The following is a 26,629-nucleotide window of genomic DNA, read 5'->3' as shown; positions in this document are numbered from 1 at the left end:
AACCCCAAATAAATTATATTACAATAGGCTAAAGTTGATAATACAATAGATTGAACCAGTAACTGAAAAGATTCGCTGTAAAACCCTTTTTAATGGTTCTTAATTTCCATAAAAGCGCATAACTTTTTTAATTAATAAATCTGTATGTTTCCTAAAAGTTAATGAGACAAGGTTCATATGGGGTGGGGCTAAAGGGTGGGATGGGGCGGAGTGAGGCAGGGTTGTGGGTGTGCCACAGTCAAACATTTGCTCCATTAGTGTACAGGAGCAAAAAAAAGAGTTTACGGGACACTTTTGAGGTATCCTCATCCACGCAGAGTTACGATTCACTATTGTTTTCAGTTTTTAATCCACGTGTTTCTATATCAGGACTTTTAGGGACCCCTGAGGAAATCAACATTGTCGAAACACGGACCGTGTTGGGTCCATATTTCCCAATGGTTTGGGTGCTTGTGCCGGCCTCTGATGTCACTTCCTGGTCCCCACAATCAGGAAGTGGCTTCAGAGAGAGAGGGATGAGGCCAGTGCGAGCAGCAGGCAAGAGGTGCTGCTTGTGGCCGGCAAAGATCTAAAGAGATACTAGGGGCAGAGGAGCCAACTTTTCAAAATGATTGGGGGGGGTGCTAAACCCCATTATAAATTTCCTCTCCCTGGATATAGTCAAGGAGTTGCGTGAGCACCCACAGAGCTGGCTCCTATAAGGGGAGGGGCATAGGGAAGGAGAAGAGGAGATGTACCAGCAACCCCCCCCCCCCAAGGCAGAGCCCAGGGCAGTCTACCCTCCTCGCCCACCCCACACTATACCAGTGGGTACCTGCTGACTCCATGAAGACTATTCTAGTCCAAGTTTTGAAGGAAAAGGGAATAGAAGGATATAGATAGAGGGTTAATATATAGGTCCTGGACCGGTGGGCCCCCACATGAGTGGACTGCTGGGCATGATGGACCTCTGGTCTGACCCAGCAGAGGCACTTCTTATGTTCTTAAGTTCTACACTGAAGATGTAATTCTGTTTTTCATGTGAAATTCATGCACATAGTGGGCTGAAACCTAGGACTGGCTCAGGTGGCCATCCAACAGCTGTCAGAAAGAACCTGTGTTTACCAGCTTGCTGGATGCCTGTATTGAAGCCACTTCCAAAATGTTCATTGCAGACACATTTTGACACTGCGGCCATGTGCAAAATGCTGCACGCTGTCACTCCTCAATAAATATGATCACTGTCTTTCTGCAGCCTGACAATCTCTGTGAAGAAAGACAGCAATGTTACTATCACGGTGAACAAAGAGCTGACCTTCCTTGTGCTCCTCCACCGCGTTTGGAAGAAGCATCCAGTCAACGTAGACTTCCTTGGAATCTACATTCCGCACACAAACAAGTTTTCTCCCACTGCTCACGGACTCATAGGTAAATGTGTTAGACGCGGCCTAGAAGTGACTTTCCTCTGGACAGGGAAGACATGGACTAGAAGCATCATTTTACGATGCCAATCCTGTTCCGATTTTTAACATTCATGACTGTAGCTACTGTCCCTGCTTGCTTATCTTAGCTAATGTACAGCACTGCGTGCATCTGGTAACGCTATATAAATACAGTGGTACCTCGGTTTACAAGTGCACCGGTTTGCGAGTGTTTTGCAAGACGAGCAAAACATTTGCAAAATCGGTGCCTCGGAAACCGAGCATGGCTCGATTTACGAGCACCCCCCCCCCCGCAATCCGACACCCCCCTTGCGATCCGGCACCCTCCTGCCTCGAACCGGCACCCCCCCCCCGCCACGATCCGACCCCCCGACACGATTGTGCACCCCCCCGACACAATTGTGCACCCCCCCCCCCGCCGCTTCTTACCCTCATCTGGGCACTCTTAAAGATCGGCCTACTCGTCTACTGGGCCTTGAGCATCTGAGCATGCTCAAGGCCTGCGAGTTCACGTTCACGTTCAGAACGTGAACTCGCAGGCCTTGAGCATGCTCAGATGCTCAAGGCCCAGCAGACGAGTAGGCCGATCTTCAAGAGTGCCCAGATGAGGGTAAGAAGCGGCGGGGGGGGGTACCCAATTGTGTCGGGGGGGATGTTGGATTGTGTCGGAGGGGTGCCCAATCGTGTCGGGGGGGGGGGGTCGGATCGTGGCGGGGGTGTGCCGGTTCGAGACAGGGGGGGTGCTGGATCGCAGGGGGGAGGCCTTCGAAGGGAGCAATGCCGGTTCTCGGGGGGGGGGAGGGGAAATGCATCAAAGCAAGTTTCCATTATTTCCTATGGGGAAACTCGCTTTGATAAACGAGCATTTTGGATTACGAGCATGCTCCTGGAACGGATTATGCTCGTAATCCAAGGTACCACTGTAATAAACTTGTGTTGTTGGTGCTGTCCATTTACAGCCAGCCAATTGCAGAGTGATGTAGGGGAAAATAATGATAATAATAAATTTATTTATATACCGCAGTACCTCATGGTTCAGTGCGGTTTACAATAAGAGGCAAGAACTGTAAAACAAAGTAAATTTACATCACAAAACAGTAAAAAAGATCCATAGAAACATGATGGCAGATAAAGGCCAAATGGCCCATCTAGTCTGCCCATCCGCAGTAACTTATCCCAGGCCTTCCTGGATTCAGACACAATCTCTGTCTCTACCACCTCTTCCGGGAGACTGTTCCATGCATCTACCACCCTTTCTGTAAAAAAGTATTTCCTCAGATTACTCCGGAGCCCGTCACCTCTTACCTTCATCCTATGCCCTCTCATTCCAGAGCTTCCTTTCAAATTAAATGGACTCAACTCATGCACATTTATAATATGTAGGTATTTAAACATCTCTATCATATCTCCCCTCTCCCTAATGGTTAAGGCTCTTAACATTTGCATCTCCTCTTCCTATAGGCTAAGGCTCTGTGCACCTGCATTGTGAGGTCATAGAACTGCCCATCCGCAGTAACCATTATCTCTTTCTCTCTCTGAGAGATCCCACGTGCCTATCCCAGGACCTCTTGAATTCAGACACAGTCTCTGTCTCCACCACCTCTTCCGGGAGACTGTTCCACGCATCTACCACCCTTTCTGTAAAATAGTATTTGCTTAGATTACTCCGGAGCCTCTTAACTTCATCCTCTGCCCTCGCATTGCAGAGTTTTCTATCAAATGAAAGAGACTCGACTCACATGCATTTACATCACGTAGGCATTTAAACGACTCTATCATATCTCCCCTCTCCCTAATGGTTAAGGCTCTTAACATTTGCATCTCCTCTTCCTATAGGCTAAGGCTCTGTGCACCTGCATTGTGAGGTCATAGAACTGCCCATCCGCAGTAACCATTATCTCTTTCTCTCTCTGAGAGATCCCACGTGCCTATCCCAGGACCTCTTGAATTCAGACACAGTTTCTGTCTCCACCACCTCTTCCGGGAGACCGTTCCACGCATCTACCTCCCTTTCTGTAAAAATGTATTTCCTCAGATTACTCTGGAGCCTCTTAACTTCATCCTATGCCCTCTCATTCCAGAGCTTCCTTTCAAATTAAATGGACTCAACTCATGCAAGTTTCAAGTTTAAGTTTCAAGTTTATTGACTTTTTAATATACCGACCATCACAAAGTATCTGGCCGGTTTACAATAAGATTTATAAAAATTTTAAATATAAAATGTAGTGAGTGAACATTAAAACATAATTTGACTAACATGAACGTGAGGATAGGAGGGAAAGGGAGGGGGAAAGTTACATATTTTAGAGAAGAAAGGGAGAAGTAGGGATGGGAAAAAACATATTGGGTAGGATCGCTTTTTTAAAGCGGTTGGTTGCATGAATTGGAATCGGAAGAGTTTATGAATAAAGTAAATGGGAAGAAAGGGGAAGAAGAAAAAAAAAACAAAAACAAAAAAAAAGAAAAAAAATAATAAGAAAAGGAAAATGCATCTTGAAATAGAAATGTCTTTAAATTGATCTTGAATTTATCTAGATGTTGTTCTTCTCTAAGTTGTTGAGGTAAAGCATTCCATAATGTAGGGGCAACAACTGTAAAATTTATTTTTCGAGTATTATAGAATTCTTTGATAGAAGGGATTCGTAATAGTTTTTGGTCAGTAGACCTCAGAATTCGTGGAGAGCTATGGGGGATAAGTAGTTTATGAAGAAATAGAGGCTGGTTTGTGAGATTTATTTTGAAAGTAAGTAGGATGACTTTATAGGTTATGCGGTGCGCGATTGGTAGCCAGTGTGCATCTTTCAAAAGTGGAGTAACATGATCATATTTGCCTATTTTATAAATGAGTTTTATTGCAGTATTTTGTATTAATTGTAAACGGCGGGTTTCTTTTTGTGGGAGACCAGTATAGAGTGAGTTACAATAGTCTAAATGAGAGATGACAAGGGAATGTACTAGAATTGTAATTGCTTCTGTTCCTAAGATCGAGGTTAATGAACGGATAAGACGGAGTTTGAAAAAACAAATTCTTACAACTGAACTGATTTGGTCGTGAAAGGTGAGATCCTTATCGATTATGAATCCCAATAGTTTTATTTTTGTTTCCATTTGTATAGGAGTGGATTTAATAGCAATTTTATCTGGCAAAGATTCACTGTTTTTAATTGGTAGAAGTAGAGCTGAAGATTTTTCGATATTGAGAGACAATTTGTTAGTATATAGCCAGTCATGTATAGTGTCAAGTTTATGATTTATGTCTGTTACGTCTGAAGTATTAGAGGTGTTGATTGGGTGGAGAAGTTGAATGTCATCTGCATAGGCGAAAATAGTGAAACCAATAGATTGAGCTAGTGTGAGGAGAGGAGAAAGGAAAATATTAAATAGTAGTGGGGATAAAATAGATCCTTGTGGAACTCCGTAGGTCAGTGAGATAGGTTGAGAAATTTCATTTTTTACCTGTACTGAAAAACTACGTTCAGTAAAGTAAGAGATGAACCATTGATAAGCTGGACCTGAAATACCGCAGTCTTTGAGTCGATTTAGAAGAAGTGAGTGATCAATAGTATCGAAGGCTGCGGAAAGGTCAAGGGAAATAAGAAGAACCGATTTTTGGTGCTCATGATAGTAGTGAATAGTAGAGATGAGGCCTAGCAAAGACAGTTCGGTCGAGTGTGAAGAGCGAAAGCCTGTTTGACAAGGATGAAGGGCATTAGTTTTTTCAATGAATTCAGTCAATTGGGTATGGATGATTTTTTCTGTGAGTTTAGAGATGAGGGGTAAATTGGCAATGGGACGATAATTTTTTGGCTGAGAAGGGTCTAAGTTGTGCTGTTTTAATTTTGGAATTATAAGTGCTGTTTTCCAAGGAGTAGGAACTATGCGGTCAGAAAAGGATTTAGAGATCATTTCCCAGATAAATGGACCAAAGAAGGAAAAGTATGCACAATTATATTATGTAGGTATTTAAACGACTATCATATCTCCCCTCTCCCGCCTTTCCTCCAGAGTATACAGATTAAGATCTTTAAGCCTGTCCCCATATGCCTTATCACAAAGACCACACACCATTTTAGTAGCCTTCCTCTGGACCGACTCCATCCTTTTTATATCTTTTTGAAGGTGCGGCCTCCAGAATTGTACACAATAGTCTAAATGAGGTCTCACCAGAGTCTTATACAGAGGCATCAATACCTCCTTTTTCCTACTGGCCATACCTCTCCCTATGCACCTTAGCATCCTTCTAGCTTTCGCCGTCACCTGTTCAGCTGCAATGCATTATGGGACAAATTTCCACGAACCAATTGCCTTTATGTCTCTGAAATTCTACACTGGTGTTTTTCTTTCTTTCTTTATTTTTTTCATGTATAAGGGAAAAGAGGGGCAAGTGGAGTGATGATTTATTTCTGTTTTTCCAGGCTGAATCACTTCTAGAAGCAGGCTTCCACCATTACCGGTTACAGCAAAATATGAGCCTTGCTTTTTCACAAGTACTAAAATTAATATGCGTTAATTAATGCAAGTCCCATGATTATAATGAACATACATGTGGGTATTCTTAAGTGATGTTGCTCTTTGGAGGAAACTGGAGATTCTTCCCTTCCCAATAGCGCTGAATAGGAATTACCCTTTGCAATAAATTTTAACTTTTTTTCTGGGGCAAGAGAAAATTAGGTTTACTTTATAGAATTTGACCTCCTGTGTATGAAAATAGCCTCAATTTTCTCCTATCACGTATAGTTTTTGAGCCAATCTCAAATATTTAAAGCACAAGATGTCATAATGTAATGCATTGCACTGATTTAAGATTTCCTATAAATATTATTTTCTAGAATCATTTTGCTGCTGAAGTACGTTTATAAACGAGATTAGGAGCGTCTCTAATTAATGTCCAACAATAGTCAGCCAGCATTGATGAATTCCAGCTGCCCCAATATCATTTCTCCGTTGTCGCAATGTCCTGGTGAAACCTTTCCCCGTGCTCATCACTAACATAGAAACATAGAAATAGACGGCAGATAAGGGCCACGGCCCATCTAGTCTGCCCACCCCAATGACCCTCCCCTACCTTTCTCTGTGAATAGATCCCACGTGTCTATCCCATTTGCCCTTAAAATCAGGCACGCTGCTGGCCTCAATCACCTGTAGTGGAAGACTATTCCAGCGATCAACCACCCTTTCAGTGAAAAAGAATTTCCTGGTGTCACCTCGTAGTTTCCCGACCCTGATTTTCCACGGATGCCCTCTTGTTGTCGTGGGACCCTTGAAAAAGAAGATATCTTCCTCCGCCTCGATGCGGCCCGTAAGATACTTGAACGTCTCGATCATGCCCCCCTCTCTCTGTGCTCCTCGAAAATCACTTTAGCTTAAAAATCTAATTTGAGGCAAACTGTTTTAATATTTCAGAGATTGTTATAGCATTTACTCCAAGCATTAGAAAATATAGCAAAAATGTTAATTTTTGCATTATGATGCTCTTTTGCCAAAAATCAGAGGGTTATACCGAAAAATTAAGGTCGTTTTGAATTCAGCGACCCCCAAATCACTCTAGAATATCCACTACAATTCATGCCCCAAACCCTCTGTTGTAGTGTTAGCGGATGCTTGGATTGGAGAATTGAAGAATCCTTTAAACTCTTTTAAAGTTCTTACTTTGAAGAGACTGTCAGCTATTGGAAGGTTGCTCATAGCCATTTTGAATTAATCCCCCCTCCTCCCTTTTTACAAAACCACGGAAGCGGTTTTTAGCACAGGCTAGCGTGCTGAATGCTCTGCACTGCTCCCGACGCTCATGCTGCACTGAGATTTCGCTTTTGGACTTTCTCTCCTCCAGGCCAGTTTATGCGTGAACCAGAGGTTCGGATCTCTAACGTGAGACCCGGTCCCGATCCAGAGAAGCCAGAAGCCACCATGGATGTGAAGAGACACAAGATCACGGTCACCAGGTAGGGTTTGGTCATCATGTCGGAATTAGAGACTGCATTTTTTTAAGGTGGACGTTGTAGCTATTACCTTTTCATTCAGTTGTGTTAACAAATAGTAATTATTTCAGAAAAATTCAGAACGCTGTGTTCTATAGCGCACTTCTACATCAAAATGTAGAAGAGACAGTCCCTGTTCTATAGAGCTTACAATCTAGTCAAAACAGACAAACTGAAGAAGGTGCTCAAGGGGGGGAATTACAGAGGGAATAAGACAGATATTGGTACTTTGAAGGTGGGTTGGAGTTTGGAATTTATTTATTCAGTCATTCAGTTTTCTATTCCGTTCTCCCAGAGCTCAGAACGATTTACATTAATTTATTCAGGCACTCAAGCATTTTTCCCTATCTGTCAAATTGAAAGCAGTTTCATAAGAACATAAGAATTGCCGCTGCTGGTCCATCGCACCCAGCAGTCCGCTCACGCGGCAGCCCCCAAGGCAAAGACCAGTGCTCTAAAAGGCGTCCAACCTTACCAGTGTATGTCCCAGTTTAGCAGGAAAAAGTGGGCTTTGAGTCTGGATTTGAATACTACCAGAGACGGAGCCTGACGTATCAAGTCAGGATTCCAGAATCTAGTCAAGACAAACAAACTGAGCAAAAGGTTGCATCAATACACAGTGCTCAGGTGGGGGAATTACAGAGAAGACAGATAAAGGCCAAATGGTCCATCCATTCTGCCCATCGTGCAAGTAAATAGTTTCGACTTTTGTGGGTACAGGTGGGGATGGAGAAGATGAATTGTGGGTATGGGTCAGATTCCATTGGGGATGGGAGAAAGTTCTGTCTCCGAGAACTCTCCAGTCTGGGACCCCTTTTCCAAGGGACTGGGACTGTGGCTTCAGCAGCATTTCCTGTTAAGCCAGTGCCCAGGGATCTGACTTGCTATTGGGTAGATAGGCCAGTCCTACATACCCAAAATGAATTTGATAACTTCGCTGGATTCCATTTAGGCAAGAGCAAGTATACAAATCTGATTTATTAGTACTGGTTGTTATCTGTGGTTAAAGTCCGAAGTAGAACGCTATCATCCTATGACTTTATTGCTGGTTGATTTTCAGGGGTTGGCAAAAGGACTTCAGGACAGATACTGTGACCGGAACCGATGTCCGTTGCTGGTTTGTCCACAATAGTGGAAAGGGCTTTATTGATGGACATTACAAAGATTACCTTGTACCAGAGCTCTACAGCTTCCTCTAGCAGCCTTGAAGCTTCCAGCAGTTGAAAACTACAATCAAATAATGAGCTATTCTTAGCACAGATATTTGGGAATTATCTCTGTTTACAGAAAGACGTAATACACTGGGTTTTATTAAAATAAAAGTTTTAAACAGTACATTTTCAAAAGATTTAGCTGCTTTACTGAGTCATTTTGAAAACTAAGGCCCTCTTTCACAAAGGCGTGCTAAGGGTTTTAGCACGTGCTAAATCAATGTGTACGCTAACTGCTAATGTGTCCATAGGATAACGTTCACACGCTAGCTTTTAGCATGTGCTAATATTTAACGCACACTAAAAATCTTAGCGCATCTTTGTAAAAGAGGGGGGTAAGTCTTAAATACTTATTTTCATAGGTTCCTTAATTTAGGTCCAAGAAGTGGTAGCTACAGAGGCAGAGTTAGGGTAAAAAACTGCCTTTGCCATTTATACCCAAAATGTGAACTTTCTCTCTTTTGCTATGCTTCTCAAGTTTCAAGTTTAATAGAATTTGATTTTTACGCAATGTCATATATTTCAATGCATATAACATGTTTCCGTTACATAAAAAGAAAACAGGGTGGACAAAATAAGATAAGACAAGACATTACATACAGATCATTTTTGTTCTATTACAAACTGATACAAATGGATAATGGGAGGGACTACAATTTATAAAAAAAAGGAACATTTAAGGTAAGAACCCAAAGGATGGGATCGCTTAAGGAAAGGTGTAAAATGAATAGAATGAAGATACTTTAATAATTTGTATAGTAAATTCAATTAGAATCTGAGGATATTGATTTAGATTAATTGAACAGTCTATGTGTTAATAGCCTCAAAGGTCGGTATACAATTAAACTGTTGTCAGGAAATTGGGACCCAGAACCTCTGATCCCCCTTCACAAGCAATGTCCTCCAAATAAGACAACGGAAACTAGAAATGAGCTTTAAATAATCAAGTTGGTTTATTGAAAGAATTAATTTAATAATTACAAGAAAGAATTGCACTAGTTAATGTACAACTGGAGACAAACAAATGAATTTCAGCTTTTTGATCATAGTTTAAGGTAGCTGGCTCTTACCCAATGTTCTCCTCACCTACAAATAAAACTGGGTCCTCAATAATTATAACTCTATTCTTTTAAATTAGATCAAAGAAAACATCTATATTACCCCAAAGTTGATTCTCTCTGTGGAAAACCTCACGCAACCAGTAGAGGAAGGGGATCAAACAGGAACAGCCCCCAAAAGGCAGCAGCCCCTCATTCCTCTCAAAACAGACTTTTATCCATAAAATGTACACTATGTGACCATATGGAAAGTCTCAAAAATTCATGCATATATGGCTTAGGACACTTGTCTTCTTTATACAACTCCCTAAGGCGGGGGCAAGATATACAATACCAGCCACTGCTTGTCCTGGATCGTTAGGATGGAATGTTGCTATTCTTTGGAATTCTAGAATCTTGTTATTCTCTGGGATTCTGGAATCTTGCTATTCTTTGAGATTCTATATGGAATGTTGCTACTCTTTGGGTTTTGGCCAAGTATTAGGGATCTGGATTGGCCACCGTAGAATGGGCTACTGGGCTTGATGGACCATTGGTCTGACCCAGTAAGGCTTTTCTTATGTTCAATCTTCACTAGCTAGATTATGCTATACCCCTTTTCCTTAGCTGACGAGTTGTACATCCATGATCATTCCAATCTTCTTTTTCTCAGAACCTCTTGTCAATCCAGGTCACCTTGTTCCTCCTATTCAGGCATGTCATGGCACTGATAAGTCTGCTCTTCGTCCCTGTTGGGTTTTGCATGATCATCCATATTTGGGTCCAACTTAAACATAAGGTCATTGCCAATTATCAGATAGCAAACCAAAGGGCTTCTGCTGATCTGAAAAACCACCCAATTAAGCAATCAGGTCTGTCAGCCATTTCCAGAGAGAAAATTTCCATCTTGTCTTCCATTTTAAGTTAGCCACTGTCTCACTAAACCTGTCATCCTGTTATCCCCCTTCATGTTAATAAAAATAATATACTTAGTTCCTTACAGAATTCTCAGTCAAAAATGTATGCACCTAAGCTCAGCTTACAATTTGTACCTAAGTTTAGGCCCTTAAATGAAATGATGAAAAAACTTTTTTTTGGAAGACTAACCCCGTAGTGGATATTTCTGGAGTTGGATGGTTTATTTCACAAGGTTAAGGTTCTCAACACTGTGCTACTAGTTTTTTATTAAAGGACTCTTGGCAGTATTAATTCCTTCGGTAAGACATTTTTTTGATTTAAACATAAGAAGTAATTAAGGGCCCACGGCGATAATCCACCTTGCTGCTATACTAAGCCTGACAAGTTTGTTCAAAAAACAACAAAAGACTCTGTGGAGAGTTGATGTTCCAGATGTAGGCTTTATTTAAAATTCAACTTTGTAATCCACATAAAAGTATTGAGGACCCAATCCACTAGGAACTATGAATCCAACAACGGTCCGTGTTTCGACAGTGCTGTCTTCCTCATGTAGGTCAAATGACAATACCTCGTGAATTATATATAAGTCCGAATCCTGGAAAGACTCTGCACTGATGAGAAGTTCTCAGAGCGGGAGAGAAAAAAAATAAAGCCTACATCTGGAACATCAACTCTCCACCAGGGTCAATTTTTTTGCTTTGACAAGTTTGTTCAGCTTTGCTATGATGCTACATTATACAGATAAGGAAAAAGTACAATTTAGGTAACAGTCTTGTTACAAACTGTTCCCTACCCCTGATGTGTCCTAATTTCAAATGTGTGTGTCAAAATACTTATTCATGGTGCTACGCTGTATTTTGTCATCGTGTAACTCTTAGGAGATTGTAGCTTGGGGTTCTGGAATTTAAATAGTCCTAGTCTGTATCTAAAGGAAGAAGCTGTTGTTTTCTCAAAATGTCTTCAATGAAATTGAACAAATTTAATAAATAAGTGAAACTCTTGGTTTTCTAGTTTTCTTAGTCTTGTCTGAAGAAATGAGCACCTTCAACTACAGTAAATTTTCGATATTTAGGACAATTTTGAATGCTTATTTCTGTGAAGATTGCTAAGTCACCCCTTTCCTTCCCAAATGCAGGCAAAGAGGGACGGGGGGTTAGGCGAGGGGCAGAAAGTGTGTACGCCAGGCTCTAGGCTTCCACTTAAAAAGTCCTGCCTGGGTTTTCCATGTTTCATAGCCAGGTGGAAAGTTGTGGGCAGAGAAGGCAGCCCATCTTCTCGAACCGGCAGGGCTTCCCTCTGAAAATGGGTTTGCACTACCATGGCTATAATAAAGTACCTGTGCACTGGAAGCCCCATGTAGGTTTCAAAAATGTCCGTAACTCACAAACAACTTATTTCCTATTTCACGTACCTTAGCTAGCTTTCAAATAAATCTTTGTTTCTTACATACTGGTAAAATATATAGGGGAGCTTAATACTATCATTGAACCGCAAGGCAATGGTGGAATAGAAATCTCTAATGTAATGTAATGTAATCTATTGCATGGACTTAACCCTTCCCCACCCCATGCGCTGAATGCTCCAACATTCATAGGAACTCTTATGACCATCAGAGCATTCAGTGCCGACTGGTACTAAAAACCTCTTGTCTTAATTTCCACAAGCACCCACAGCTGAAGGAGATGAGCATGTTTGTAAATGTCTTAAAACTGTTTAAATGGTAAACGCAGACAACGGCAGACTTCCCGCGCCATTGCGTTTCACTGCATCCCCTTTACCTTCTATTAGTTCGGTATCTGGAGTTGGTGAGATGCTAGGCCAGGATTTCTCACCCTGATCCTGGAGAGTATGTCCTAGCCGATCTGGTTTTCAGAATAACCGTAATGAATATTTAAGAGTACTGTATATTTGCACCAACAATTTTATAATATACATGTGTCCCTAAGTATGCCAGTGTCTGGTAAACTCAAGGTTTATCTAAGCGGTTTTACAATCAGGTACTCAAGCATTTTCCCTATCATTCTCTTCTTGGTTGAGCTTAGAGTATTTCAGTGGCCCCCTCGTATGGCATTTATGAAGACATGTATTCAAGGCAGTGTACAATATTTTTTGATAGAACTGAATGATAATTTTCTAAGAGGACACACATTCCTAAGAACCAAGGACCCACTGAAGCAGGGATATATTAACAAGTAGATAATACCACATTTAAGTAAATGACCTCTTATAAAATCACCAGTGTAAACAATGGCGTGTATTTTGATTGTGGGTGGAGCATAAGTAGAATGCACAAGTACATGCAGAAATTATAAAATGAATTTTAAAATATAACTTATGTGTATCCTTGCTAATATATGGGTTTGACTATGTTTCCACTATCAACAGGGACAATGTAACAGAAGAGAGTCAGAAAAGATACTGTATAAACAAAAACAAACCGACTCTATAATGGTAACTCAACCCACGAGGAGGACCCGTTGTGCTAAAATACAGCTCAGAGGTATAAAACTCTAAAGAGGAGGAGGTAACCCCCTCTTAGGAAAAAGAGTTTATTTTCCAATCATTGCTTCATAACAAACGAGTCCAACTCAGAGGTTTGAATGATTGTAAGGTATATATGTCTCACTAATGATGCAATATGCATTCAAAAACGTTTTTCAAGAAATAGTCAGAATTTCTGCATTCAGGTAAGCACTAAAAACTTTGCATTCATATGTGTAAATTCTCAAAAAAAGGTACTTGTCAGGGTCCCGACGTGGCCCCGTTTCGGTGTCTACTTCAGGAGACCCCGTCTGGCTGATTAGCTTGCTTACAAATTGAAAACCATGTAACATTTAAATGGAAGATCTGAAATGCAAAAAACAGAATCAAAAAATGCAATAGAGATGGGCTGACACTTTCTAATAGCCACCCGCAGTTTAAAGTATCGTATTGGGGAACATATGAGCCGTATACGCACCGCAGTGCAAGAAGCTCCCCTGGTGCAGCATTGGCAGAATAATAATCACGCCATTACAGATTTGCGATTTACAGTTCTGGATTGCTACAGTACTACCAGGGGAGGCGATACAGCTCGCATGCTGTGGAGAAAGGAACAGAAATGGATCTACGATCTTAATACTCTTCACCCTTATGGCCTCAATAATGAAATCGAGTGGGTGGCTTTCCTCTGATTATGTCTGATTCCCGTGAACATTTTCTGAAGTTTTTTGCATTGTACTCTGTTTTCAGTGTAATAGTGATGTCATCACGTTTGCCACGTTAGTTTTCCCGCCTTTCTTAGGTTTAAATACCGCAGTGGGGGCGGGTACACTATGTAGCACAAATAATTTTTTCATCTGCTGAACGGTACGTACATTTTTGTGCTCCTGTCCTGCTGGCCAGTCGCAAGCCTTATTAAGTTATGCTTGGTTTTGGGGCTATTAGAAAGTGTCAGCCCATCTCTATTGCATTTTTTGATTCTGTTTTTTGCATTTCAGATCTTCCATTTAAATGTTACATGGTTTTCAATTTGTAAGCAAGCTAATCAGCCAGACGGGGTCTCCTGAAGTAGACACCGAAACGGGGCCACGTCGGGACCCTGACAAGTACCTTTTTTTGAGAATTTACACATATGAATGCAAAGTTTTTAGTGCTTACCTGAATGCAGAAATTCTGACTATTTCTTGAAAAACGTTTTTGAATGCATATTGCATCATTAGTGAGACATATATACCTTACAATCATTCAAACCTCTGAGTTGGACTCGTTTGTTATGAAGCAATGATTGGAAAATAAACTCTTTTTCCTAAGAGGGGGTTACCTCCTCCTCTTTAGAGTTTTATACCTCTGAGCTGTATTTTAGCACAACGGGTCCTCCTCGTGGGTTGAGTTACCAATATATGGGTTTGGGCATATTCACACTCCCCAGGGCCAGTATAAGTGATCATAACTAGAATTAAAATGTATTAGCAGCCACAGATGCTAGTATTAATTTTATTTTATTTTTTTTTAAATGAAGTAGGTTCCTATTTTTCTTTAAAAAAATACATCAATCAAAATAGATGCCTTAACACTAGCTATTCTGCACAAAACTGTACATAACAAAGACTCGTAAATCTAAAACCACAACCCCACAAAAATGAAAATGATATCGCTTTAAGATTGCACATTGTTTCCATCTTGTTCTTCAGCCTCTTTCGGCTAAAAATAAAGTTGGGACTTCTTGTTTCAAATGTCAGATTTGCAAATGCACATCTCTCTCCATATCCTGCATGCCTGCCCACATCTGTGTATCTGATGAGATCTCCACCGATATACATCTTGGTTCACTCTGTTCCTAGTTGAAATATTAAAGCCCAAGATAAGGAAAAGAACATAATTATTCTCCCGTCCCCCCAATGGAAAAAGGGGCTTCTAGTTAGTTTGCATCCCACCGTAGCTGAACCTTTTGCAGTGCTAACCACATCCTGCTAAGGTTTTCAGCAATTCTCCATTCCCCTTTCTACCCAGTACACTCAATGTTGATAAAAAAAATATATGATACTGTGCAAGGGCCAAAATGCAGTAAATCACACAGAACAATGATGAAAATGGGCAATAGATACAATCCTTCCGTCATTAACATGACAATGTCTCAGAATGCTAAGATTCTGCTCTTACCAACGATAATTCCAACAGGGACATTTTGAGCCCAATTTCAGAAAGGATGTGGAAATGCAAACTGAGATGTCTCATGCTGGGATGTAGAAATATTTCCATGTATTTTACAAAAGCTCTGCCAAATACAGAAAAACCTTGTAAGATAGATCTATGGATGTACAGAACTGCGCATTTTTGTCTATTCACATCTAGCAGGTAGAATTGGCCCCCTGCAGGACCACAGCTCAGTCTGACAAGAAAAACTTCAGACTATACAAAACTCTGCCCTCAGACTGATCTACTCCCTAAGAAAATATGATCATATTACAACTGCCTTCCTAAACTCTCACTGGCTACCTATGCAAGCACAAATTCAATTCAAATTCTACTGTCTGTTATTCAAAGCATTAAACGGCTCTGCCCCCCCTATCTAAACAACCGCCTAAACCAGATCCTCACCTCAAGACAAAGAAGAACTCCGAACCCTTTTGCCTTCCCTCCACTCAAAGGCACTCAGCGCAAAAATTTGTTTGATAACCTTCTGGCGACGCAAGCAGGAAAACTTAACCACTCCATCTCCAACCTGTTGACGGCAACGGGCGACTTCAAAACTTTTCGAAAAGAAATCAAAACCCTACTTTTCAAAAAATTTATCCAGATATCTTCCCCCTCCTCCTAGTTAAATTCTCCCCCAAAACCTCAACTTAAATAATCTCTTCCTCCCCAAAACACCAACCAAGTATTCAGATCCCTGAAATGTAACGTAACCTTATTTGTACTCTAACTGTAATCTATTTGTTATATCACACAGTAACGTACAGTCAATTTAATATCCAAGTTGCAAGTTCTTCCGGAATCAATCCAGCTATCTCTCCTCTCTTGTAACCAAAAAAAACAAAAAACTGTTGTAACTTCACTGGAAATGTCCAGCTGGCTCTTTTGTAATCCACCTTGAACTGCAAGGTATAGGTGGAATAGAAGTCCCTAATGTAATGTAATGTAAAAATAGGGGCAGATAAAAAGGCCACTGTCTAACCTTTCCAACAGACCCTGCCAAGGCATAAAAGAAGACTGCACAGGTTTACCTGTTGGAAACTGAGAACAGACTGATTCTATGAGGGACTGCACAGCTCACTTGTACTGTTAGAACTCAGTTGCCACCTGCTGCCAGAGACGTGTAAACCCATCCATCTGTGCCAGTCTGGAGGGACGATAAAGAAAATCACATTCCCTTAGCCCATAAGTGTAAGAGAGCAGCTTTGTAAAATCGCTGTTCCCTGGCTACAGGACCCATTCTGATTCTGAAGCACTAGTATTCCCTTTCTACCATGATTCTTTCCCTGGCCTTACTGAGGTCTCTGATGTTATGGGAGCAGAAGCGATTCCTAGTCACTTCTGCTCACTATGGTCCCAGGTTCAAAATGGCAGTGTGATCCCTAGAATTTATCTTGTGGTTCTACCACTAGGGGTCAGGCTGCCAAATAAAAAATAAACAAAATCAGAAACAGAGGCTACCAAGCATTCCTGGCTCTGCTGCTAGCTTCCATAACATTTATGGAATATGATAGCTATGCCTGCATGATTCATGCAAGCATTTCTTTGATATGTCCAGCACTGTTCTCACAATACAACAGAACGCTCCAATTAGAGATGAATAAATCACACAAATTCTCCAATACAAATATGTTGGACGTTGGCGTGGGGCTAGCAACAATAAGAAACAAATAGATCTCTCTCCAGATAATACTGTGCTTGCTTCCTGTTCCCGTCTTTGCCCAGGAAAGCAAAATCAAAATCGAACAAGAGAGCCAGTCACTCGGATTTCCAGAGGGTGGATTTATTAAAAAAGTTAAAATGCCCATTTTCTGTGATATGCTGCGTACGTTTAAACAGCAAAGAAACATGAACAGGAATACTTTTGTGACAAATCTAGAACTTTCAGGATTTCTGTTTGAGAAGCTGTTGATGCTATTCTTTTCAATGTGATGTTGCACTTCTCCCAGGGCAGAAGAGATACCACATTTGGAATTATTCACCTTGTTCACTATGTACTACAGCTCTAGTTTTTTTCCCTCCCGTTTGAGGCTGTACGTTTAAGAAGTTTTTCCAGCACCTGTTTTCCTATCAGGCAGCTAGTTGGGATAAGGAGTTGCGTACTTTGTTTACAAGGTCTTGCTCATACACACACTTCAGAAAGTTATTAAAGTCGTTTCTACTTGTACGATTTTTAGAAAATTAAAAAGGGTTTTATGATTTCTCTGTAGGTCGCTGGGTTGTCCAGTTTCTTACTCTTTGTGAACCGCATCGATCTGCGAGAGGTTTTACGGTCTAGAAATGAAATGAAATGTAATGTAATTCTTGTTAAATCAAGAAAAGTATCCAGCACAACTGTACAAGGTATTTTTAATACAGGAACATAAAATAGTACAAAATTAGACTTTAAATACACAATTTGTTGAAAACTCAAAAAAAAAATAAAAAATTTACAACAAGATTGTACTGTTATTTAAATATAAATCTACATAATTTTTAGAAATTTGTTATCTGCATAGAAGATAATCTCTGACACAGTAGAGTCGTCTTCTTTCTCAACGTGTAGTAATTTGAAGTTTCCAGAATGTGTGTTTCTCAAGCTAACTTGGAAATGTCTTCATACGGAACACCTTTAATCTTGTGGCCCTTCATCGGCCCCTACGGTTAAAGAAGTCGAGATCTAAATTTCCAAGTTTATTTCTCATTTGATATACAGCAATGGAAGAACATCTATGCAGTTTACACAAAATTAATATTAAAAGGAAAATGAAATTATAATATCAATAATAAAAGCAAGAAAGAAAAAAGGTTTAAAAGATTTTAAAAACTGATTTGCGCTAAGTCTCTTTGAACAAAAAGGGTTTTAACAATATATCATTCAAGAAACAAGCTGATCATGCAGCAACTTCCTGCCATTATCCTACAGATGAATTAACAATAGCTGTCAAAAGATCATTGATCCTTGAAGGGTTTTCCGGCCAGAACCAGGGACCTGGGGATCAGCTACAGGTATAACTAGAACTGAGAGATCATGTGATCCATTTACGACAAGTCTTGTGTGGCTCGGTAACAAGAAAGCAAGGTGAGGAAGCAAAAGAGTGACAGAGCAGAATTCCAACATATACATTAGGTAAAACATTTCCCATGCCTGCATCAAGACAAAGCACTCCAACCCCCATTTTGGGCAAGCTAGGTGGTCCATTTGCTTATTCCTTTCAGCACTAAGTGGTCTGGTACTGCTGAGCTTCAGTGCAGTGCAGTTGAAAACTTAAGGGTAGAAAAATACATCTGGCTGTATGAAGTCACACAATCAAATATAGAACATGAAAGGCAGCTGCCTAAGATCAAACCAAAGCAGAAAAATGTGGAAAAAAAATCAGACCCATATATTTAGTTCAACAAGAGTCCTGTAATAGGGTTAAGCCTAGTCATCAGTCTCTAGAAAAACTCCACAAAACTCAAAATTTCACATATGTAGCAATGCGCTTATCTTGATACTTGTAACCTGGGATCAACTGCAATGCAATCCAAAAGAATCCTGATAGTTCTACAGTTAAATAAGGTGTCTAAATTCCATTTCTTCAAGGAAGAAAAAACTTTCTTTCAGCCAAGCCTAACAGCAGCCCTTGTTTCACAAAAAGCACAGTTACTTACCGTAACAGGTGTTATCCAGGGACAGCAGGCAGATATTCTTGACTGATGGGTGACGGCACCAACGGAGCCCCGGTACGGACAATTTTAGAGTGATTGCACTCTAAGAACTTGGAAAGTTCTAGTAGGCCGCGCATGCGCGAGTGCCTTCCCGCCCGACGGAGGCGCGCGGTCCCCAGTTAAGATAAGCCAGCTAAGAAGCCAACCCGGGGAGGTGGGTGGGACGCAAGAATATCTGCCTGCTGTCCCTGGATAACACCTGTTACGGTAAGTAACTGTGCTTTATCCCAGGACAAGCAGGCAGCATATTCTTGACTGATGGGTGACCTCCAAGCTAACAAAAAGAGGGATGGAGGGAAGGATGGCCATTAGGAAAACAAATTTTGCAAAACAGATTGGCCGAAGTGTCCATCCCGTCTGGAGAATGCATCCAGACAATAATGAGATGTAAAAGTATGAACTGAGGACCAAGTAGCAGCCTTGCAGATTTCCTCAATAGGAGTGGAACGGAGGAAAGCTACAGATGCTGCCATAGCTCTAACTCTATGGACCGTGACAGAACCTTCCAGTGTCAGTCCGGACTGAGCATAACAGAATGAGATGCACGCTGCAAGCCAATTAGACAGCGTACGTTTAGAAACAGGACGTCCCAATTTATTTGAATCAAAGGACAAAAATAGTTGTGAAGATGATCTGTGGGGCTTAGTACGGTCTAAATAGTAAGCTAAAGCCCGCTTACAGTCCAAAGTATGGAGAGCCTGTTCTCCAGAATGAGAGTGAGGTTTCGGAAAGAAGACAGGCAAAACAATGGATTGGTTGAGATGGAAGTCAGACACAACCTTAGGGAGAAACTTTGGATGTGTACGCAGAACCACCTTGTCATGATGAAAGACAGTAAAAGGTGGATCCGCAACTAGTGCATGTAGTTCATTGACCCTCCTGGCAGAGGTAAGAGCAATGAGGAAGAGCACCTTCCAAGTGAGGAACTTGAAAGGAACTGTAGCCAAAGGTTCGAACGGAGGCTTCATCAAGGCAGAGAGAACCACATTGAGATCCCAGACTACAGGAGGAGCCTTAAGAGGTGGTTTGACATTGAAAAGACCCCACATGAATCTGGAAACCAAATGATGAGCTGAGAGAAGTTTTCCATGACCTGGCTCATGAAAAGCAGCAATAGCACTGAGGTGGACTCTGATGGAAGTAGACTTGAGACCAGAGTCAGACAAAGAAAGAAGATAGTCTAACAAGGTCTCCACTGCAAGGGAAGTGGGATCCAGATGATGAAGAAGACACCAAGAAGAAAATCGTGTCCACTTCTGATGGTAACATTGCAGAGTGGCCGGTTTCCTGGAAGGGGAGGTGTCGGTGGTGATGACTAGTTGATGAGGAGGTAGATGGAACAGAAGACCTCTGGAGAGATTGGAGGATATCAACCACCATTGAAGAGACTGACGAAGAGATGATGTCACAAATACGTGTCGTGAGCAAGGATCCGTCGTTTGGGACCACTGGGTAGCCAGGGTCCATTGAGGAGTGCGCAGGTGAAGACGTGCGAAGGGGGTGACATGAACTGTCGAGGCCATGTGACCCAAGAGTATCATCATTTGCTTGGCAGAGATGGAGCGTTGTGGAAGCACCTGCTGACATAGAGATTGAAGAGTTTGAAGACGGTTGGACGGCAGGAACGCTCTCATGAGGACTGTGTCCAGCACCGCTCCAATGAATTGAAGTCTCTGAGTGGGGATGAGATGAGATTTGGGTAGATTGATCTCGAACCCCAGAAGCTGCAGAAACAGGATGGTCTGGTTGGTGGCCAGGAGTACTGTCTGAGATGAATTGGCCTTGATTAACCAGTCGTCCAGGTAAGGAAATACCTGAAGGTGGTGAGAGCGTAGAAAAGCAACCACCACAATCAGACATTTGGTGAACACTCTTGGAGAGGAGGCAAGACCGAAGGGGAGCACCTTGTATTGATAATGACAGTGATTGATCATGAAGCGGAGGTACTGTCTGGAGGCCAGATTGACCGGTATGTGAGTGTATGCCTCTTTGAGATCGAGGGAGCATAGCCAGTCGCCGTGAGTGAGAAGAGGGTAAAGAGTGGCCAAAGAGAGCATTCTGAATTTTTCTTTGACCAAGCATTTGTTGAGATCGCGAAGATCTAGAATGGGTCTGAGATCTCCTGTCTTTTTGGGAACCAAAAAATAACGGGAGTAGAATCCCTGCCCCTTTTGATCTAGAGGAACTTCCTCTATGGCGTTCAGAAGGAGGAGGGATTGAACCTCCTGAAGGAGGAGGGAAGATTGAGGAGGAAATACAATTTCCTAAGAAGATTTCGCGAGTGGGAAGGCGATCAGGAAAAATCTTTTCAACAGCCGTTGAAAAGTGCGTCTTCTTAGCTCCGCGGAAACTAAGAAACTGGGGACCGCGCGCCTCCGTCGGGCGGGAAGGCACTCGCGCGTGTGCGGTGCGGCCTACTAGAACTTTCCAAGTTCTTAGAGTGCAATCACTCTAAAATTGTCCGGACCGGGGCTCCGTCGGTGCCATCACCCATCAGTCAAGAATATGTTGCCTGCTTGTCCTGGGATAAAAAGCTATTTCAAGAGCACAGGCAACCGAATTCCTATACAAAAGTCAGGAAAACGGGAAAAGACTCACCAGCAGTGTGAACTTCTTTCCAAAATTGCAGAGTTTAAATCCAAAAGTTCAATGGCAATGCCCAAATATAGCTTGCCAAATATGGTATGGCCACTGAACATTTTCAAACTCCTATTGCAGAACAAACAAACCTTTTGAGGAGTTTCACAAATAAAGTTCTTAGCAGTATTTCTGAAGCTCAGAAGAAAAGCTGATATGGCTGAAATCTACTAAGCAATACGTGTCTTGAACAAGTCTGACCTTCAGATTTTAAGTTTATACACTTACAGAATCGATGGTTATTGTGACAGAAAAACTCTTCTCATCTACTGAATCCAAGATGGCTTCACACCCTCTGTTTCCACCATTTAACACCAGGACTTTCTTTCCTAAAACAGGAACACAGTTGGAAAGATTATTCATTTTCTCAGATCACATACAAGCAGCAGGCTTTGCACAGACCTACTTAGAAAGACACAATCCCTAACTGGGGTCTGTGGAGCAGGGAAAATCTGTCCAGCTACAGGTAACATCACCCCCTGCAGCAGGATGGATATTCCAACAGTAACGGAAAACTAACCAAAGCCTAAGAACTGCCATAGGGGTCAGAGCAAAGGTCCATTAAGCCCAGAATCCTGTTTTGAACAGTGACCACTCCAGGTCACTAATAAGAAAATGTTAAGAGTGGTCAAGCACTTAGCAAAATTCTAATACAAAAGGAGTACAGAGGCATGTATGTAGGGTGAAGATTATGGGCTAGATGCACTAAAGTTAGCGATCATCGTTAAAACTGTTTACAAAGCACAAAACGACCCACTGCATGTTTTTCCCTTTGATCGTCCATTTTCCAATCTGGCTATGCAAATTAGCTAAAACCCCATGCTAAATATCTATACTACTGATGATGGCCCTCCCCAATGACCCCCAACAAACGAGGCCACCCAAAGCCAGGCACCCCCAGAGCCACTGTCCCTCCCCGAACCCAAAACAAATGGCAGGAGGGATGCCCAATTCCTCCTACCATGCAGAACACCCCAGCTTCATGGACCTCCTGTGCCAGACACTCTAGAGCCACTGCCCCACTGAACCCCCCCAAAAATGGCAGGAGAGATGCCCACTCCCTCCTGTCACTGGACACCTCCCCCCACCAAACCTCCTCCATACCTTAAAATTTTGGAAGCAGGAAGCCCACTCTCAGGGTCCACCTGTCTAAGTGCCTTCCCGGTGCATCATGTGATGCACGGGGAGAAGCCAAAGGCTCTGGTTGGTTCAGACACCTAAGACCCCCTCCTAAGGGGTGGAGCCATAGGTATCTGAGTCAATAAGGCCTTAGGTATCTCCCTATATCTAGGATACTGAGAAGGGAGCCTAAAGCCCTGATTGGTCAAGCCTTTTTTTTTTTTTTTATAGGTTCCCGGGGGGGGGGGGGGGGGGCAGTGGCTCCAGTGTGCCTGGCACCAGGGGGGGGGGGGGGGGAGAGGCATGGCGTACACACACATCTGTGCCATTAAAAAAAAGCCCTAACAGTAGTGACAGGAGGCTGCTTCCCTTGGCACTGCTGTTACAGCTATGCATATGTGTCAATCGTTCACGATTGCATGCAAACTCGATAGCGCATCGATCGCTGCTGGAGAATCAGCTAACAGCGATCGAGTCGGTATCTTTAGTGCATCTAGCCCGATGTGAATTAAACATTCAATAAACAGCAAGAGCCAGTGGAATGCCTGGTGCAAAAAGGAGAAGCAACACCTCTAGAAAAAGAAAGAGGTGTATGTTTCTGGCAACACCTCATCTGCAGTATTGTGCCAAACAGAATACAGAAGAGACCCCAAGAAGGGTCTGTACCACTGAAGTCACATAATGACATTTATGGTCTAGCAAAAAAGAAAGCCATTAGTTAAATACTTTAAAATGGACAAACTTATTCAATGCAAATGAAGATCTAGAAGAGGAAATAATTTTAAAAAAGGACTTTTCACATGTAAAAGGGCTTAAATGATCTCCGGCGTTATGCACAGTGAAAAGGTTAGCACATATATTTATGTAACTTGCATTTAGGCATATTAAGGGGCAGAGTTTGAGCCAAGGATGGGTTGAATTATTGTTTCTGGTGGAATTCAGTATGTCATGTGTTTAAAATGGAAAGAGCGTTGGCAGTTCAAAAAGGTTACCATAATAAATTTAAGGATGTGTGGGGGCCATTTTTAAATTATTCTAATGAATAATTTACACTTTTCCCAACTTTAATTCTTACATGTGGATCGGGGGGGGGGGGGGGGGGAGTTGGATTTCTATTAATAATATATATGAATGATAAGATATTATATTCATGTGGTATATTTTTTTGTTGTATATGGAAGTGGGAGGGGGTGGGGGTTATATCTTTTTGTTGTATGATATGGTAGATTTTCAAGTGGTATTGTATTCTAATTGTTTGATATTTACTGTACACTTGTTGTGAATTATAAAATGAATAAAGAATTAAAAAAAAAAAAAAAAGATTTCGGTGCATGGTTTATAAAATACACACATACTTTGAAGCTACCATTTACTTCTTCCGAGCAGGTGGTTCATTTCTATCACTTTAGCAATACACACAGGTAAGATTGATGTATTTCTCTGATGCTCAGAGCTCGGTTGTTTCGTCTTGCAATGTGGTGAAACACAGATGCAAGCAGCAGGTTTTCTCTCAGAACCACAGCAAGCCACCCCTCAAGGCTCAATGGACTCTTTAATGCAATAGAAGAGCTCTCAAAATTTTATCACACCGATGCAGTCTGGAGCCAGGTGACCCAACATCTCAAGATCCACCATGCAACAGTTTTGGCTTCATCTGTCACTCTGGCGGTGGAAGGAAAAGGGTCTGACTCTATTCCCAAGTTTATTAAAATTTTGTCTCCCATGTCACAGCTATATTCTTCTAAGCAGCTTACAAGTCTAAAAACATTTTTAGGTAAAGGGCATGGGCAATGTGATTGAGGCAGTATGTGAAAGTGAAAGCAGAGGAAAGAACTACGTTTGTAAAATAGGAAAGAAGGGAGTAGGATAAAACATAAGGGTTACTATATGTCCTCCAAGACTATCCCAGAAGAAAAGGGATATTGCGTTTCTTGTAATTCCCAGTTCATCTCAGACACAGATTCAAGAACAGGGCAATGCAGACCCATGAGCAGAACTGGAGAGGCCACTGGTGAAAGCTATGGCAGAGGTGGTGAGCTCCAGCAGCCATGAGAAGAGCTTGGTGCTGCTCATCACTAAGTTTGTGTCACTGTTCCTGGGGGGAGAGAGATAAAGGATCCCAGGGAAAAAAGAGCAAGAGAAAGAAGATATGTTAGATCTTAGAGAGGCTGAGAGGGAGGGAGATGATCAGTTCTTTAGGGAAAGGAAGAGGGGTGGGATTTGATACACTGTCTTTCTGTGATTATAATCAAAGAGGTTTACACCCCCGGAGGTTTAACAGGACCCCAGTGGGCCCCAAGCTCAGTCCAGACAATAAAAAGGCCAGAAAAAGCCCCTGCATATCCTCTCCAACAGTTCCTAAGGAAAGGCCTAGAAAAACAGAACAGGACAGCACAGGCTTACCACTCCACCTGAAGGAGACTGAGAACAGATAGACTGATTCTATGAGGGACTGCACTATCCACACTTATATTGTTAGAATTCGGTGTGTTCACAGTCTCCACCTGCTGGCAGAGAAGCATAAAGCCATTCGTCTGTGCCGGTCTGGAGAGATGCTAAAGAATCGTAATTAAAAATTTTAAGTTGAAATGCAGCCCTAGTTTAGAATATTAGCTGATACACATATCCAAATACATATTTATTTAAAAAAATGTGTTACCTGTTCAATCTTGGAATTCTTAGCAGAGAACAAAAGAACATACATAATTATAAAAATATTCTATTAACAACAAACCTAACATACTTAGTGTGTAACTGGACAGAGCAGAGTTATTATCACATTAGGGTGCTCACCCACAACTTTATGCGTGAATTCAGAAAACCGTATACATGTTTCTAGGCTGTAATTTCTGGTTTAAAAAAAAGGTTTGGACAATTTCCTAGAGGAAAAGTCCATAGTCTGTTATTGAGAAAGACATGGGGAAGCCACTGCTTGCCCTGGATCGGTAGCATGGAATGTTGCTACTCTTTGGGATTCTATATGGAATGTTGCTATTTGGGTTTTTGTCAAGTACAGTAAAACCTTGGTTTACGAGCATAATTCATTCCGAAAACATGCTTGTAATCCAAAACACTCATATATCAAAGCAAATTTCCCCATAAGAAATAATAGAAACTCAATCCCAAAAACTTTAATACTTGTATTATAAGACCTCGCTCCTTTAGGACAGTCACTACACTCCTGCAGCGTCAGCGAAGAACCATCGCCTCAGCTGTGATGATATGATGCGTGTTTACTGTATGTACTCGTATTGCAAGACTTTGCTTGTATATCAAGTTAAAATTTAATAAAATGTTTTGTCTTGCAAAACACTTGCAAACCAAGTTACTTGCAATCCAGGTTTTACTATATTTGTGACCTGGATTGGCCACTCTGAAGATGGGCTAGATGGACCGTTGGTCTGACCCAGTAAGGCTATTATGTTCTTATTTACTATTCTTTTTTTTTTTTTAATCTTTATTCATTTTTGTATCTTACATCAAGTTTATCTTTTTTTAAAAAAAATCTTTATTCATTTTCAAATCTTACAAGTGTATAATAATCAATCAGAAAAATTTTTAACAAATCACTTGACAATCTTACTTATAATCCTTAAAATATATAAACATAAAAAAATCCCATCCCACCCACCCATTTATTAATAATAAAACAATTAGCAATTATTATCTTTCCCAACCCCACCCTCCCTATACCTTATCTAATACCAAGTTGTTACATCAAGTTTATCAATAAATGACATTTGAAATTAAATACATCACTTGAATTTCTATCATATTTAACATTAATACATAAAATTTAACCTCTTCCCAACCATCCCTACTGTGGCATATATAATCAAATATATCTTATCAAATATACTTTTTCTATTGATCTACCGTATTTTCACGTAGATAACGCGCACCCGTGTAAAACGCGCACACGGGTATAGCGTGCGGAAAACACA

At 41.4% G+C, this 26,629-nt stretch overlaps 2 protein-coding genes across 3 annotated transcripts in view; one reads left to right on the top strand and one right to left on the bottom strand.

Moving 5' to 3' along the window:
• ITIH2 (inter-alpha-trypsin inhibitor heavy chain 2) overlaps positions 1-8,747 on the top strand; it is a 63,129-nt gene extending 54,382 nt beyond the window's left edge. The window contains exons 19-21 of the mRNA XM_033959025.1: positions 1,235-1,407; positions 7,252-7,363; positions 8,460-8,747. Of these exons, the coding sequence (XP_033814916.1) occupies positions 1,235-1,407; positions 7,252-7,363; positions 8,460-8,598 (424 nt within the window). The 3' untranslated portion in view covers positions 8,599-8,747. The remainder of the gene's footprint in view (positions 1-1,234; positions 1,408-7,251; positions 7,364-8,459) is intronic.
• Positions 8,748-17,571: 8,824 nt separating this feature from the next.
• Positions 17,572-26,629, bottom strand: part of KIN (Kin17 DNA and RNA binding protein) — a 35,002-nt gene continuing 25,944 nt past the window's right edge. For both annotated transcript variants that reach the window (XM_033958457.1, XM_033958456.1), the window contains 2 exons: positions 21,795-21,895; positions 17,572-17,876 (listed from right to left, as the gene is read on the bottom strand). In XM_033958457.1, coding sequence (XP_033814348.1) covers positions 17,814-17,876; positions 21,795-21,895 — 164 coding nt within the window. In that variant the 3' untranslated portion in view covers positions 17,572-17,813. The remainder of the gene's footprint in view (positions 17,877-21,794; positions 21,896-26,629) is intronic.

Source organism: Geotrypetes seraphini, chromosome 9 (genome assembly GCF_902459505.1).
Source record: "Geotrypetes seraphini chromosome 9, aGeoSer1.1, whole genome shotgun sequence".
Lineage (NCBI taxonomy): Eukaryota > Metazoa > Chordata > Amphibia > Gymnophiona > Dermophiidae > Geotrypetes > Geotrypetes seraphini.
Note: the sequence above shows the minus strand (reverse complement) of the source record. Positions and strands in the feature narration are given on the sequence as shown.